The following is a 16,719-nucleotide window of genomic DNA, read 5'->3' as shown; positions in this document are numbered from 1 at the left end:
GATTTGTGCTCTCATATCCAAAAGTCAGTGAGCTTTTTGAGGCCATCTCCTATACCTTGATTGACAAACTCAGCTGTATGATTGCTAAGCAATGCTGTGTGTGTCACCATCCAATTTTCTGGTTCCATAAAACCTCTGAACATTTGCCATGTTTCTGCCACTATACTTTCTGAGGTCCCTGAAGTGTTCAGGTTTGCAAGAGTGCATAGAATTGAAAGGAGAAGAGCAGATAAAAATCACATCGCTTGGTAACCTAGTCCTACCTCACCATCTTGTGTAAGGGTAAATTCTTTTGCTAAGGCCTGAGAAATTACTTTGATCTCTTGGGTCAGAGCTTTAAATGAGCAGATCTTCCAGTAAAATGATATACAGTATAAAATTAGCTGATCTGATGTAGTCAGCATTGTTGTTTATAAATACATGTATTTTCTTAGTCACTGAAGCATAACTGTTGTTCTGCAGTGATATTCAGAGAGGTCTTCATTACGGTACATTCTTTGTAATTGAGCCACGAAACAAAATCTCTACCCTTATCCCAGAAAAGAAACTGAGTGTTGCCAAAGGTGATTCAGAGCATGTTTCAAAAGTGCGTTGTGCATAGTAAGAGTCAGGATTACACTTCTGATACTGGAGTCACTGAACTGCTAGGTGAACCCTAGGAGAGTGAGGGCCTCTGTTAGCCAGAGAAAAATAAATTTTAGGCTTCACTCTTTATTGCACTATTTTGTTGAAGTCTTGTTTATCTAATAAGTCTTTCCTAAATGCAGGCGAAGATACCTTTGACAGCTCACCGCCTTCACTTCCTCCACCACCACCACCTGCTCGTCACAGCATTGTTGAGTACACAAAACCTGCTGGTTCAGGAAGCCGACCTCCTTCAGGACATGAGCTGTTCCTTCATCCTCCTGGTAGGAATGTGAAAGGAACAATGCATTTTATTTAATTTTCATTTACTTCAGAAGCTAATTTATTTTGTGATAAAGTTGTCATCAAGCTTCAAAAGTCTGATTTGCCTGTAGCTCAGTATATAAAAACCAGAAAAATAGGTTTTTTAAATGGTGGAGATGAAAGAACTCAGAATATAAAAAAGACTCAGGTTTTCATTATCATGAAGTAATGAAATAAAGCCAATGTTTTTATACTAGGCCTCACATTTTAGTGCTTTTCTAGTAAGGATTGTTACTTTTTGAAGTGCCAAGTTTTCTATTGTGCTCTGTGATACTAGTATGTATCGTTTTGTCAAATCTGTTGTCTTTTATAGTCCAGTGTAGTACATGCATTTTGTCTTATTTTTAAATGGGAAAAATGAAAAAAGGAAAATAACACCCTATTTTGTTAGCACTTACTGTAAAATTTTGCTGCAGAGCTATATTAATTTTGAACATCGTGATTGCAGGATTCCCTGGTTCATAAGATTTTTTGATAATAAAAGTCAGATTTTCACCTGTCTCTTTCCCCAAAATCACGGTCATACTTTTTCAGTCTGGTATTTTGACTTTTAAAAGACATAAAATCTATGCTTACAATTTATGTATTTTGTCCTTGAGTTGAACAGTGTTTGATTGGCAGGGCTAATTAATATAAATATATATTCTGATGATGAGACAGATTACAGAAGTATTTTTATGAGTTACAGAGTGCGTGTCTCTGAAGTGTGTCTTTTTCCCCCTCCCCCCCCATCCCCCTCTTTGGAAGCTTCCAGAGGATGTTGACGGACAAGTTTACCTATTCCAAGATTATTCCCAGTAATTATCTACCTAATGGTCTGATTACAACTCTTCCCCATTCTGTCTCTTCATATAAGTATGAGAAGCAATATGGAAAGTATTGAAATGTTTTGATGGATGGTATCACAGGAGTGTAGGAACATAGATGACAAGGAATTATGTGCAACTGCATAATAGCCTAAGAGTTTGTAGAGTGTTTACCTATCTTTTGTGGATGAAAAGCTGTGGGTTGAAAGTGAGCTAGTGAAAGCTCACTTCACTAATTTGGAGAAAATCAGTGAAGGTGATTATTTGCTCCAGAAGTTATTTGTAAGACTTTAAGAAACTCAGGGCTGTTGCTGCACCCCATCTACTTAGAGGTTAATGAAGTTGCCCACAGGTGTCTGGATGCTTACACCTACTAAAATCTGATCCAGCCGCTCTGGTCATCTTACCCCAAATCTCAAAACATAAAGACCACACTAAATTTATCTAATAGTTAAACTTTCAAGTGTTCTATACCCACATTAATATTGAGTAATATGACCTGCATGTCCTCAGAAACGTGCAAGTTTTACTCCAAATCAATGTTTTTCCTGTTGTACTGTATCACAGATACTGTGTTGTTCTCTAGGAGCAATAATCACATAATACTAAAATGTTCTTCCTGTCTATTAGTGCATTTAATAAATGTACATCTCATTTAACTGCAGCTCTTAAAAGAAAGTAATTGCATTTGAAAACAATTACATTCCAAAATTTAAGATAACAAATATATGAAAAAGAATCTATATATCAGAAAATAGATGACTATGTTGTGAAGAAGTGTGAATTACCTTCCAATATTCACATAATATACAGCTGATTCTTGTATCTGTGCTTACTCATTTCCTTTGCAGGCATTAGATGTTAGACTTTTGGAGCAGTCCTGTCATGTGAAGCACTTGTTATAATAATGTGATAAAGTGTTGCCACTCATTTCTTGGCTGGGGAGGAAAATAGTCTGAACTAATAGTATGTTGAAAGGTAGAGGCCAAAATTCACAAGTTTGGGCATGCAGGTGACCTTATCAGTGTCAAGAAGCTCTGGTTTTCCAGTTTATTGTACTGCATTAAGTATCAAAATGTGCAAGTGCTATGTCAGTTCAGCTGCATTTTTATCTTCATAGTCTTTGCTAGGTATGTGCACGTTTGTTTTGTTTTAACGGTTATAATGACAGAGATGTTCAGTTATGGACATGGACATGAGAATTATCTACAAAGTTTAGAAATCTTACATATGTTTTTCAGTTTGAATCAGGCTATCGCAAGGAAGTGCATCAATGACAGTGAAACGTGTCAGGTTTGCTTCATTTTAACGAATTAAAAAAAGGAATTTTTTTTGTAACTTGTATTCTAATAGAGAAACTTCATTAAAAATCAACACGGACTTTAAAGCTCTGAATAAATTTGCCCCAATACAAGTATGTATAAATGATTAGGTTGAACCTGAGTGACCTTTTTTGAAATGTTCTATTACGTATTTTTTGCTATCAGTCAAGACCTGAACACTGAGTAATTTGCCAAAACTGTGTATATTTAATAAGATAGAACTCGGCTCAGTGCATATCTTGTTAGATAAGCCATGAATCCTTGTAATGACTTGGCATATTACAGGATGTAAAGGTTGATCTTCATAAATATAGGGCCAGGAATTAGTTTATCTTCTGCACTTCAAAATAAAAATATTGCAATATTCAGAAGCCCAGTCTAAATGGATGCCACAATTGTATCATCTGATGCAGAAGCACATACTGCACTATTGAGTCCTAATGGGAATAGAAATAGAAAATGAAAATCTCTCCCATAATCTCTGTAAATCTGGATGCAATTCCAGGAAACATATGAAGTTTAAATTTATTAAGCATTATTTCCAAATAATCTGAGAAATATCATTGATACTGTCAACAAAACACTTCCTAGCTTTTAATTAAAAATCTGAAGAGTGTATTTATGGCAACTTGCACAATGAATTCAATCTTATAACAGCATTCTTCATTAATCCTGTCTAAGTGTACCCACCTACTCAGGGATACATGCTTGTATTTGTCTCTTTTTTATTCAAATGATATTTCTAAAGCTGTATTACTTTACAGCTTGTCAAATAAACCACTGCATTTATATAGCAAATGATTTATGATGAGTTTATTATGATTGGTTTCTGTACAAGTCTGAGGTGATTGCTCAACTATCCATCAGAGTCTGTGAGATTAGAGTAATGATCACATCATCAGTAGCAAAAAAATGCAGACACACATACACAGTGATATACATGGTCCGCTAGACTGTTATGAGTCCAGAGCAGAAGCCAGGTCCATGATGATGATAAACATTTGCTGAGCTGCATCCACAATAGCCTAAAAAAGTTATAAAGGAGGACAGAATATGGCAGGATTTTCTCTTTCCCCCTTTTCTTTTTATTTTTTTCCTATAATCAGCAGAGGAAACTGAAAAGCCTGTTTCAACAGTCTTTACCAGTCCCTTCAGTATTTACTTGGTAGCTGAGACTGCATGAATAGCAAATCTCTCTTGTCATCTTTGTAGACTGCAACTCATAGGAGTGTGAGCAAGCTCTGACCAAACTGGCTAGCAGGAATACTTCTAATTGTGCTGCTGTAGGCTTTAAAATCTGTTCCATGCTTTGTCAGCTGCACTCCTAGCAGTGTCAGGACTGGTTAATTAAAAGGTACCTCATAGAGGTCAACAGAGGAGCAGTAATTAGTATAGAGTAGACTAGCTTTGAGCTGTGATGCTGTTTCAGTCTTCAAGGAATAGTTAGTTACATGTCTGCTCCACAATTGTTGAGTTTGGATGTGTGCATGAGTGTGCGGATCCTATGGGGGGAGTGTTTCTGTTTGGATTCATGGCCCCCCTTTGGGGAGGAAGGCTATCTTAAGTTTAGGTTCTATGCATTAGCACTACCCCAAATAATAATTATAGAAATTCTAAGAAATCTTTTTTGGTTTTTTTACAGATCTCCATTTTGATCCAATAACTGGTCCTGTCCCTTTGCCACCTGCTCGTAGAGTAACTGGAGAAAACGTCAAAACCAATAGGACATCTCAAGAATATGATCAACTTCCTTCCTCTTCAGGTAAGGTAGAAAACTTTGCTTGGAGAGAATTGCAGCTTAACAAAGCAAGTAATTTTCATCCATTAAGTCCAATGAGATCTTTGTCAGTCAGGACAACAGCTGGCAGTGGTAGTATGATGACAGAAAATCATCAAAGGATAATAGATACGAAAATTCTGTACTAAAGTAAAAGTGGCTTGCTGTTGTCTGTAGGGTCATGTAGATTTTCTGGCAAGAAATTGTTACTGCCTTAGTTTAACTAACTGCCAAACTGAGTGTTTGTGTGAGTTCTAGTGTTATTTTTTGAGGAAAATAGGGATTTTTCTACCACCTTTGATGTTTACAAGAGATCAGAAGTCCTGCAGGGACTGCGTGCCTCTTAATTCCAGGATATTTTTTATTGCATCTTGGAAAAGTGTAGCTTGAATCTCCCTAGTAGTAGTATTTGCTTGTCCTTTGAACTAATATAGCTGTCTGAGGTTCTGAGATATTTTAAGAATATTTTTTAATAAAAAGTTAAGAACCAAAGCTAATTAAAACTCAGTCTTCTATTTTGTAACAGAACAGGTAGAGTAGAATCAATTTCTCTGACACTGAAGTTTCACTCATTCTTTTCATTCAGGAATGAGAATGGTATGACCACCTTTTAAAACTAAAGAGCTTTTCATCGGTTCTGTGGCAGAGCATTTTTTAAATATTCCTGAATTACTGCAAGGTGTTAGCTATTTAAGAGCTTTTAGATGTCACATAATAAATACTTTTTTTAATCTTTGTTTCCCGCAGCTGTCTTCTAAAATAGCCATATGTGTCAACCTTTGCTATTAATGTTGTGCTAAATCAGCATGATGTACTGCAAGATACTCAATTTAATTTCAATTAAATTAAAACTGTTTGATAGATCATGTTATACTATTAATTGCAAAGTTCTTTTTACATTGGCAGTAGTTCCATAGAATGGAACTGATGAGCTTCAAGATGAACTGATACAACTTACTCTACAATTTAGAAAGACAGTGTAAAGAGTTTAACTCTACTCAGAACTTTTCTTTTTAAATTTAATCAGAATTAATCAGTTCACTTAGGAAATCCATCTTCATTTCAGCCCTTCAATATGGTGGTTCTTTGAACTAGCTGGAAAGGCATGGTAGTCTGCTATAAAATAAACTATAATTTAGCCATTGTTTCATTAGCATGAGAAGTCCCTTGGCCTCTGTTTTTCATTTTGATTGTTTATAAGATTGGAACACCTGCTTTACCGTCATGATATTTAACCGAACTCTTAACATATTGTGGCAAATTTGTTCTAATATAGCAAGTATTTAGTACTGAAAAGTTAGGAAATAGTTCTCAGCTATGCACCTAACACTTCCCAAGGCATGTTTTTTCAGACCTAAATACATAGTTTTTAAGTGTCTTTTACAAAGCACAGCCAGTGACGTACGTGAAAGGTAGAAGACAATTAGGCAACTAATGTAGATGTCTGCTGTGTTTTACTGAGTTTAGCTATTCTGTAAGAAATGGATTCTAATGACTAGTTAGATACATTTGTCTGCTGTCTCCTCACTCATCTGGTTTATTAATGCACTGGCATGCAAATTAAAGTACTTACACTGAAATGGGTTTTCCGGGCATGGGCGGGCAGACAGGCAGTGGCAATTCACATACTATTTGAGAGTGAATTTAAATTTAACTCATCTGCCTTAGTAATGCCACAAGTGATAGAAGAGCATACCTAATAGCTTGAGGGATCAATGGCTCCAGCAGCTGCTTTTACCACTTTCTCCCTATTCTGTCAATGCCTTGCTACAGATGTCCCCTAGGTATGCTTTGTTTCTCTGTCCTAGTTAGCTGCTTGCTACTGCTCCACAGTGAGCCTTGCACAACAACCCCACATGATCTTGCAGCTCATCTCCTTGCCCGTTTCCCTGATGCTTCTTAGTATGTCAGCGGAAGACCATGGGGCGTACTAGAGAAGCAAGGGAAGAGAAAGAGAGATCTGTTTCACAGCAGAGAGAAACAGAGACAGTTGGCATGGTTGCAAATAATCTCCCACTGTGCCACAGAGCTCTTACACTTCGCTTACAGGTTTTTCCACACGTTTTAAGCATTTATTAAATGAGCCTGTCACTGCCTTTATGCTAATCAATTTCCGAAGGGTTAAATCTAGTGCTCCCTTACAGAAGTGTGAGTGATAGAGGAGACTCCTTGCTGTGGAAGCTGTTAAATGAATTAGAAGATTAGAAAGTCTGTTTGCATTCTTATTTAGGCATCCATGGTGGCTGACACATCAGAGAGAATGGGAGTTGGGAAGGAAAATCCTGCTCAAATGCCCGTATCTCTGTGTCCAGATGTATTTGCAGCTTAGGCGTAGTATCATAAGCTCAGGATCCAAAGTGATACGTAGCTTTAGCTAAAATTTTATATGGATGTGAAGATATTGAAAGAGATGTCAGCACTTAAAAATAATAATTGGAATTCAATTAAGAAGAGAGGGCTGGAAATCTTTAAGTATCAGTGCTATAGAGAGACAGTGAGAAGAAAAAGCATGTGTTGCGTGTCTTCCTAGAGAATTAAAAATGACCTCTCTAAATTACATAATTGCTTAAGAAGGTTTCTTAGGAAGCTTCAGCAAAGTGAAGGTGTTACTCAATGAGTAATTTCAGTTTCAAGGCTGTATTAGACTGTCTAGAGCAAGAATTATTTCACGTAACACACAGATGCAAGGTTATGGCGTATACATAAAGAATTTTTGCTGTACTTAATGCCCAGGGGAAAGTGTAAAGTTTACAGATCAGTTTTGTTTCATCTTCAATAGATGTCCATAATGACATGCGATATTAAATAGTTTTAAATATTCATGAAAGAGCTCACCATTTTTAACATGATAGATTATTTGAAATATAAAGTGTATTCTTCTCTAATCTAATTTGAGTTTTCTAAAATAAGTGAAATTAGAAATTTGAACTTGTTTCTGGTTTGGTTTAGTTTTTAATTATTAATCACATGTCCAGAACTATTGTTAATTTCTTAATCCAGAGTGTTTCACAAATCTTCCATAGCTTCATAGCAGGCACAGATATGTTTTGAGTTGTGTTTACTAGAATGATTAGCATTTATATAATGTTTTTCATCTTTAGAGACTTTTACAAATATGAAATAGTCCTTACAATCTGCAGGTTGTCTCATAACTATGTTGCACAGAAAATAGGCAATGAAATAAAAAATTAACCTCAGCCCTTTAATGTAAATTCTTAATCAAATTACTCTTATTCACTTGTTACGTGAATACCACTATCTTTCTGAAAGTGCTCTTTGTTCATTTTCTCTGAATTAAGAAACTGAATTAAATTTGTAACAACATTCCCATCTGAATGCAAACAACCAGTTTGAGGGAAAAATTAACATTGAGTAGACATGCAATAATGTGGTCTCTTTTGGTTCCTCTTAAATGTTTAATGTACTCTATTGGATTACAGTCTGAATGTTCTCTATGTGCAGTATTATGATAAATAGCAGATTTTAACAGTAATACTAGAAATAACACTTTTTTTTTGTACCACTAAAAAACTATCTCTAGAGTACTTAACACTAGCAAATGCCATTGCTGGCAGTATAAGTAAACAGTAAGCATCACAGCCAGAAATTCCATAGTTTATCTCTCAATGTTGCTACTTGTTGATGGAAATTTTTAGATTCTTTTTGAAGGATTACAGACTTTTTTTTTTAAAGAATACTTTGGTCTTGAAGGTGTTTTCTGCTTTACGCCAGCTTGTGTTTAAGCTTCTTATTGTAGGATCAGTGAGGATAAAGAGGTTTTAGGAACATATGAAGTTTACTTGAGTACTAGCCTCTTGACTTTGAGATTAGCAGATCTGAATATTAGATCTTTTCATCAGGACATCATGATGTTAGCACCAGCCTTAACTGTGAAGGTAGCATTTCTTAAAAGAGAGGAAAAAAAAAAAATCCAGAGATGGGGGGGGGGGAAGGGGAAAGGATCATGTTTGGCTCTCACCATGGAAATTACTTGAATTAGAGAGTTTTTTGGAGAAACCAATTATTTCAGCTACAACTGGCCAAACAGAATCTGCATGATGCATAAACAAGCAAAGAATTTTTCTCCTTCAGGCATATTTGGTTGGATTCCTCATCTGTGCGACTTCCAGACCTCTGTAATTTCCTGAATAAAACTGACCAAATTTAGGGTTTTTTAAGCAGGCTAGAAACAAGAAGTCCTCAAACTGGAGATTGAAAGTGGAAATCCTCTCCAATTACCTCCACCTTTGCTGTTTCATCATACTTTCTTTTCCTTCCAGCTTTAGATAATTCAGATTGTGACTTGTATTTGCATGTTCTTACCATATTATTTAACCTAGCATTTCACTAAGTTATTTCCATTTTGGATTTTCTTGAAGATTCTGGCTTCTATCAGAATTTTAAAATGAGATAAATCAGCATGTTTCTTTAGAATATCACTTTTTAAACTGCTTCTTGATGCTAACTGACTTGAGGCTGGACCTACCTTTAACACAATTTTTAAGCCAATTCATGATGATTTCTGTCTGCTTTATTTGAAACAGATAGTTCACAAGCACCAGCAAGGCCCCCTAAACCACTTCCTCGGAGGACTGCACCAGAAATACACCACAGGAAAGCGTACAGCTCTGACAATTCCACGGAAAATGTGGATGCAAAAATTGCAAAACTTATGGGAGAGGGCTATTCCTTTGAAGAAGTCAAGAGGGCACTTGAAATAGCCCAGAATAATGTTGATGTGGCCCGTAGTATTTTAAGAGAGTTTGTCTGCTTTCCACCACCAGTCTCCCCACGTCTCAATCTATAGCAGCATGAAGATTTTCTTGAAGCATGTGAATTCTACGTATATGTGTGCAGATTGGGGAATGAGAGAAAGAAGAGAAAAGGGAATGTTTTTCTCTCATCATTAATAGGAAGATGTTTGTTTCCAGCAGTTTATCAAAGGATCATGGCTGCTCTGATCAAGACTTATAAATATGCTGAGGCTTATGTATTTTTGCTAGCCATACTTTTTTAAATCAGGGTTGAACTGACAAAATAATTTAAAGAAGTTTACTTCTCTAGAACTTTTAATCTGTGAAATGCTTTTTCTTGTTTACAAGTTGGCAAGTTACAGTTTTCTAGATGATGCCTGTACTGTGTTTCTGTTCATATTCACTTGTACGTGTGGTCAGTTCTGCTGTAGCATTCACAACAATTTCCATGCTGACCACACCATCAACTAAATCATCACTTTATAGAAGCCCTGTATTTGTTCTTTTCTCTTACAAGATGCTTTAATTGTTTTTGCATTTCAGCTCATCAAACAAGTGCAAAAAATATGTGGCCTTCACTACTGATTTTTTTTTTTTTTTTGGTCTTCTGAGATTCCTTTGCTTCTAAGAGAGGAAAAATCTGAATGTAAAATGCATTATTCTGTCTATGAACTGCCTTTCTAAAGGTATTTTGACAGTAATGTTGGGCAGCTTTCTGTTTAACATGAATTCTGTGATCTATAATCCTCAAGGTCTTTTATCCACAGTTTCCACAATTAAGAACAAACAAGAAGTCCCAACCTACAAATAAAGTAGTTAATGCAGCCATAGTACAATGTCATGATCTGTAAAAGCTCTTTAAATTTTGATTATTTGATCGCAAATGTTCAAAAAAGCCAAATGCAGTCTATTCTGATTACACACCAAGGGCACCAGTTCTCCATGCCTTATGAGGCATGCCAGACTAGAAGGAATCTTTTTAATGATATTCAGGTAAATTCCAGTTCTAGCTTCTGCAAAGAGGAATTTGGTTAATTTTTTGTTTGAGTGATTATCCTGTGGTTCATCGTGGCTTGGATCAGTTTGTATTAATATGGAAACTTTAAAGCTTTAATGCACTGTTAAGTCCTAATGCTACTGTATCAATATTTTTTGCAAAGCTCTTTAGTAATCTCTGTACACATTATTATGCTTGAGTATGTGTTTAATACCCAAATTCACTCATTCACTTTCCAGCTGCTTAGTTGGAAAGATACTTCTTTGCTATAGATGGCTAGTGAGGCTCTGAGGTTTTATTTTAAAGTCCACATTAATGCAAGCCAAATTAAAAATTTTTCTAATTTTAAGTCTGTTCTTAGTATACTCAAAAGTTAAGAGTACATACTTCCAGAATAATTTTATGATTGCTGCTTTCCTGTTTTTATAGGAAACTTTGAAATCATCTTTTCCTATGTTACTCTTCGAAAGATAAACCGAGTGGTAGATAGAATAGTTTACATGTTTTGAAATGTGACCAGTATCTGAGAACTTTTACATTGTGCAAAACTGGGTATGAGATATATATTTATTGTTCCCTTTCAGTTGTCAGTTTTCTCCTTAACTCTTAGCAGGTGGTTAAAGGTAAACCACTTGCAGGTTAAGATCTCAGTAGCCAGTGCATTTGTTTTAGAGATTTAAAGACAGCAAATACCTGAAGTACAGAATTGAAAGTAACTGAGAACGCTCAGTGGAAGTTACTGTTATGTGTCAAAGTCCATCACTTCATCAAAGAGCTTATTCTTAAAAATGATTAAATATATCATTTCATGGTAATGCAAAGCATAGTACGTCTATCATTAATCTGCTTTGGTCCAGTGATAGAAGATGATTAGGAGAATTCAGGCTATAGGAAGGAGTTTCTGTTCCATTTTGATTTAAGCCAATGATTCCGAGTTTGTTCTAGAAAAGGGCATTTGCAACTTCCTTTAAATATTCATTCCTTGAGTACAGCTTATGAAAAGTTTTGACTGAAGTTACATTTTGGGCTTTTAGTTTGAGTAAATCTTTCTCTTCTGTTTTGGGGAAAAATATGCTGTCTTGAGCTCTTGTGTTCATTTGGTTTGTTTACTGTATCATATTGATAACATTCTAGCATTTTAGTTAACTATAAATTCAGAATGATGCATGCTGTTAAACACTGAGGTTGTGCTGGAATTACTTAAGCATGGTTCTAGTGTAACTGGCAGCATAGCAGCGATGACAGTAAAAATGCTGTACAAGAACAAGCAAACCATCTGCAGATTGAGTTTTGAAATTTTATATTTTAATGGATAAATCTACCATATTGTCTCATTTTCTCAATTTTATGCTGCAGATTAGTATAAATGACACTTCTATGTTTCAGTTAGAAGTTGGAACTGTTGCCTGATAGAGGATTTTAAAGGATATGGATTTTAAATTATTTGCTTCTCATTTTTGGTTGTGAATACCAACAGCTTTTTATTTTATTTTATTTTATTTTTTTGGAACTGCTTGAAAAACTTGATGAACAATATCCTCAGTGGTATCTTTAAGAGTTGCATTAATCTTCAAATGAGCATAATCATCACACTTTTAAACAGTGGAATGTGAAGGCCCTTTCAAACCTGTTTGGGTTAATAGATTTAAACTCAAACAGAGTGAAATTGCATTGCTAAGAGTGTTGCTGTTTACTATGCAGGAATTAATGAGTTTAAAAGAAATTAATCTGGCCACAGACTAGTTCTCTGAAAAATATTTTAACCTTCTAAAAACTAAAAGATTGAGCCTGGCAATGTGTTTTGCACATATACAACTTTAAGCAAGAGTGACTTCAGTGAGAGTTCTTGGATGAACAAAGTTGATTAAACTCAGATAGACGTTTGCTATCACGATGAAGGCTACAGGCATATTTCCTCCAATTAAATGCCATTGCAGGATTTAGACCATCATTCTGGTGTCTGTGGGCCTCACCATTCATCTCGTCCTGGCTAAATTACTGCATTTTAAGCAAATGGACTGAATCAGAAGTTGAGGAAAGTAAGTGTACATCGGCAGCATGGATCCTTTTCAAAGACTCTAAGTAGGGAAAAAATGAAATTGTGCTAAAATAAATGAATTAAATATGATTAGCCATATAATGGCTTGGCTGGAACCCTATAATGGCCACTGGTAAAACTTGTTAATGTTTCGTATCTGAACAGTGCATCTGGCATAGACATTTTTTCATAATGTGAATTTAGGAAGTTTTGTACCAGGATCATTTTTTTCAGTTACATTTCTCAAATTTTCAGCTTGAAGCTTTACTTTGCACTGACCTGAAAGCATATAAATCTGTGTCTTAAAGCTTGACAAATTTGGAAGCATATAAACAGAGTATTTTAAGCAGATTCAGGTACTGCCTGTTGACCTGGAATTTAGCGCTTTAGGAATGACTTCTTGAAAAAGGACTTCAGTAGTTTCCATTTTGAAGGATTTTCTTCCAAATAACTATTTTATCTGAAAATGCCTTTTATAAACTTGTCTAACATGTGGCAGACTTAGTGATGTGTTCAATTAATTTATATTTTATTCCATGTTCTTTTTCAATTCTGGTTATTATGTAAGCTCAAGTTCTTTATCTGTTCTTGTAAGGTATTTTATAAAATTAATGTTAACAGAATATTGGGTTGGTCTATGATTTTTCAAGCCTCTCTCTGTCTCTCTCTCTGATACTGAATGTTACTGTTTTTCATATACTTCTGTGGAAACATAACCTACTTTGTGCAAAAGCTGAACATTGTCTTGTAAACCAGAAAATATGAGACTTTGCTGTAAAATAAGGTGAATCACTGCATTTAGACATCCTCTTAGCTCAGCTGTTTAGAGTGTGGTGTTAATAATGCCAAGGTCGCAGGTTCGATCCCTGTACGGACCACTTATTTGAGGGTTGGACTAGGTGATCTCCAGAGGTTCCTTCCAGCCCTACCAATTCTATGATTCTCTTTACATCCCCACTCATTATTTCACTTTCTAAATTCCAGCAGTAAAAAATTAGAAATTGACAGTAACTTCAGAATGCGTAGCTAATAGTTGTATAGCAGAAAGATAATAATCAACATTTAGAATTCAAAGTGAATGAACTATATGTCCAAATCCAGATTAATTTACAAATTATCAAACAAGATTTTTCCTGAAGAAGCTGATGACAAACTTGCAGTGATGTTGCTTTAAATCTTATTCCCTTACATTCCTTTACAAGCATTGCAAGTCTTAATGTAAAAAATATTTTAGAAGTATAAAACATTTCTTTTTCTTGTCTTTGTATTCCAACATTCTGAAAATATTTAGAAAAAGCTAAGCCCACCACTTTGCAAGATCATGTAACCATTACTGTTTAAAGCCCAACATCATTCCCTGCAGATAGGCTCAGACCTTGAAGGGTGAGATTTTGACAGTCCCCTGTTTAGTCCTTGTTTAAATCCTTATCCATTATGTGATTCACTAGCATGTTACTAAGTACAGAATTTAACTGTTTAGATACTTGTCCTTAGTCTGCTTGCTGCCTGTTTGTTTCATTTTTACCCTCTCTTGTGGAAGTCAGCTGACACTTGGTTGTATCACAGATTGTATCAGCTGGATGCTTTGGGGATATTTCAAGAAATTTATGTTGATAAATCTAGTCATCTAATTCTGAACAAGGTACCTGCCTCCGCTTATCAGTTGCAGTGCGTCTCCATCTGGAGAATTATAAATTTACATAATAAAACACTGTGTATTATCCTGATACCTAGCATGGAGAATTCTAGTTCAAAATAAATCTTAAATCCCAAAGCTCTTAATCTTAAATCTCAAAATAAATCTTAAATTAGTAAAAGTTAATTCCATAACCTTCCTGAACTGCAGAAGGAATTTAAAGGCCTCAGAGTGACATACACTGTGATAACAGTGTTGCTTCATAGGCCTTCCAGAAACAAAAGCACAAGCTCAATGAGAATTGATCTTGTAGAGGTAAAGCTGCTCACATTTGTATTGATATGTGTAGGAATCAGCCAGTCTAACTACATTAATACTCGTTCAAAAAAAAAAAAAAAAAAAAAAGAAAAGAAAAAAAAAAGCTTCCTTTTTCACTACAATAACTGCCATGAATAGGCTGCAAGATGGGAATGGAACAGGTAACTACAGAGACGATAATTCTCTTCTAGCCCTTCCCTCCTGTGGGCATACAAGATTTAGCTGTTCCAATGCCATGATGTTTGCGAGTGCTTCATGATGTTTGCGAGTGCTTGACTGTGAACTGTTCTGAGCTGCCAGGATGCCTGTTTCAAATGAAATAGTACTTAGTAGGATTACACAAGTCTGGGATTATTACGTCCTCCTCCAAGAACTTCTTTTAAGACAAATTATTATTCAACAGGATGCCAGGGCCCTGGCAGCAGAGGGAAGTGTGAGGTAGCCTCCTGCTCAAAATGTTTTTTTGACGCTAGCAAAACTGCCAAATGCTTCATAAGGATTTATGTGGAAACACTCCATTTTAAAGTTCATCTTTTTCATTTGTGGAGGGTATATGCACATGCTGATCTGGTGAAGTGTGGAGGAGGGAGTGTGCCAAGGAATGCCAGCCGTTGGAGTTTAGAACTAGGCCGTGCATTTGGCTTTGGAAAACATCTGCTCCTTTTGGACAGCTGAGCTGAATGTGCAGAACAACCAGCCTACTGTAGTCATCTGTGTTAATTTCAAAGGGCCAGGTTTTCTCCCTAGATAGCTGGGGAAGTGTATGTGCCTACCCCAAAATAGCTCACTTTTTTCTCTTCACCTGTATAATGATGAAGAGAAGGGAACTGCGAAAAATAAATATTCCCTAATAATGTTGGTCTCCATAAGACCACAATGCAGTAGGTGCAGTAAGGAGAACTCATTTTTAGTATATAATTTACTGATTGAACATCACTGAATTTCAAAATATACAAAGGTGAGTAAATCTACATCATCAGCTCATCAGGAATACTTTGAACTAGCAGCTGGCATAGTTCTCTGGAGCTATTAGCTTGCATGAACATCATGACTTTCAGCTGTTTCTTCTTGATGTTTACGTCTTTATTACCAGTTCAGTATGGTCAAAGTACAATTGTCGAACCCTTTAAAATTTTTAATTCTCTGTTCTTCACTGCAGCTGCTATCACTAGTATGTCCTTTATTATCTAGACTTAAAGTGGAATTATTCTGTTCACCCACATCCCATCTTTGGCCAGGTTCAGCCCTGCCTTCCTCTCACAATAGCCACGACTGGTCTGCACCTTCATCTTTTCTATCTAAGACTGTTTTTCTTCTCTTTCCTCTACCTCAGTTCTCTTCAACACTGACATGAACCAGCAAGCACATAATTCATCTTACTAATGACAAACACTTTATAGTCTCCACCTCCACTTGCAACTACATCTCTATTTTCTTCTGTAATCCCTCATATGCTTACAGTGTTCAGCTAGTCTTGTCTGTTGAGGTTTTCTGTGCTGTATCTGAACTGTTCCTGTGAACACAGTCATCCAAAATGGGTTCAGAATTCTGTGAGAAAGCCTGTTACCTTTTTTATTGCTATCACTGGCATTTTTTTCTGCTCCCTCCTCTGCCTGGAAGTATGCTCTTGTGTTTCTTGATGAATTTGGGTTGTAAGTTTGTCAGGGAAAAGTATGAAATCCACTGCTTATTGCAGCAGATCCCTAATGTTTCTGAGATGTGAAAAGAAACCAATAAAGACATCCTCAGTAACAGTCCTAGTGTTTGAGATGTCTTGTATCTCGAAGAGTTAAGAATTTTTCCCAACAAATGTAGTTTGTAGCCTGGAAAGTCACAATTATGTTTGGTTACTCCTATTAATTGGGAGTGAGGTGCGGGGTGAGGGGAGAACACCGAAATACACTTTATACGGTGTGTCAGTGAAGTTGGGAAGTCACCTACAGATTAAGGTGAGTGCTTACTGTAAGACCGTGCCTCTGATTTCAAGGAAATGAGTATCACGTAGCTTGAAAATTCTCCTGCAGAAAAGGTAAAAGATGGATAATTTTACCAATGGCCCCCAAGAGACCTTTATTCTTCATTTGTCAGGTAACCTTGCATGTAGGTTTTTTGCAATCATAGAA

General features: G+C 36.0%; 1 protein-coding gene across 3 annotated transcripts in view; it reads left to right on the top strand.

The window, feature by feature from the left end:
• CBLB (Cbl proto-oncogene B) overlaps positions 1-13,201 on the top strand; it is a 141,781-nt gene extending 128,580 nt beyond the window's left edge. For all 3 annotated transcript variants that reach the window (XM_062596613.1, XM_062596627.1, XM_062596622.1), the window contains 3 exons: positions 768-908; positions 4,719-4,838; positions 9,398-13,201. In XM_062596613.1, coding sequence (XP_062452597.1) covers positions 768-908; positions 4,719-4,838; positions 9,398-9,660 — 524 coding nt within the window. In that variant the 3' untranslated portion in view covers positions 9,661-13,201. The remainder of the gene's footprint in view (positions 1-767; positions 909-4,718; positions 4,839-9,397) is intronic.
• Positions 13,202-16,719: the final 3,518 nt, after the last annotated feature.

Source organism: Rhea pennata, chromosome 1 (assembly GCF_028389875.1).
Source record: "Rhea pennata isolate bPtePen1 chromosome 1, bPtePen1.pri, whole genome shotgun sequence".
Classification (NCBI taxonomy): Eukaryota; Metazoa; Chordata; class Aves; order Rheiformes; family Rheidae; genus Rhea; species Rhea pennata.
Note: the sequence above shows the minus strand (reverse complement) of the source record. Positions and strands in the feature narration are given on the sequence as shown.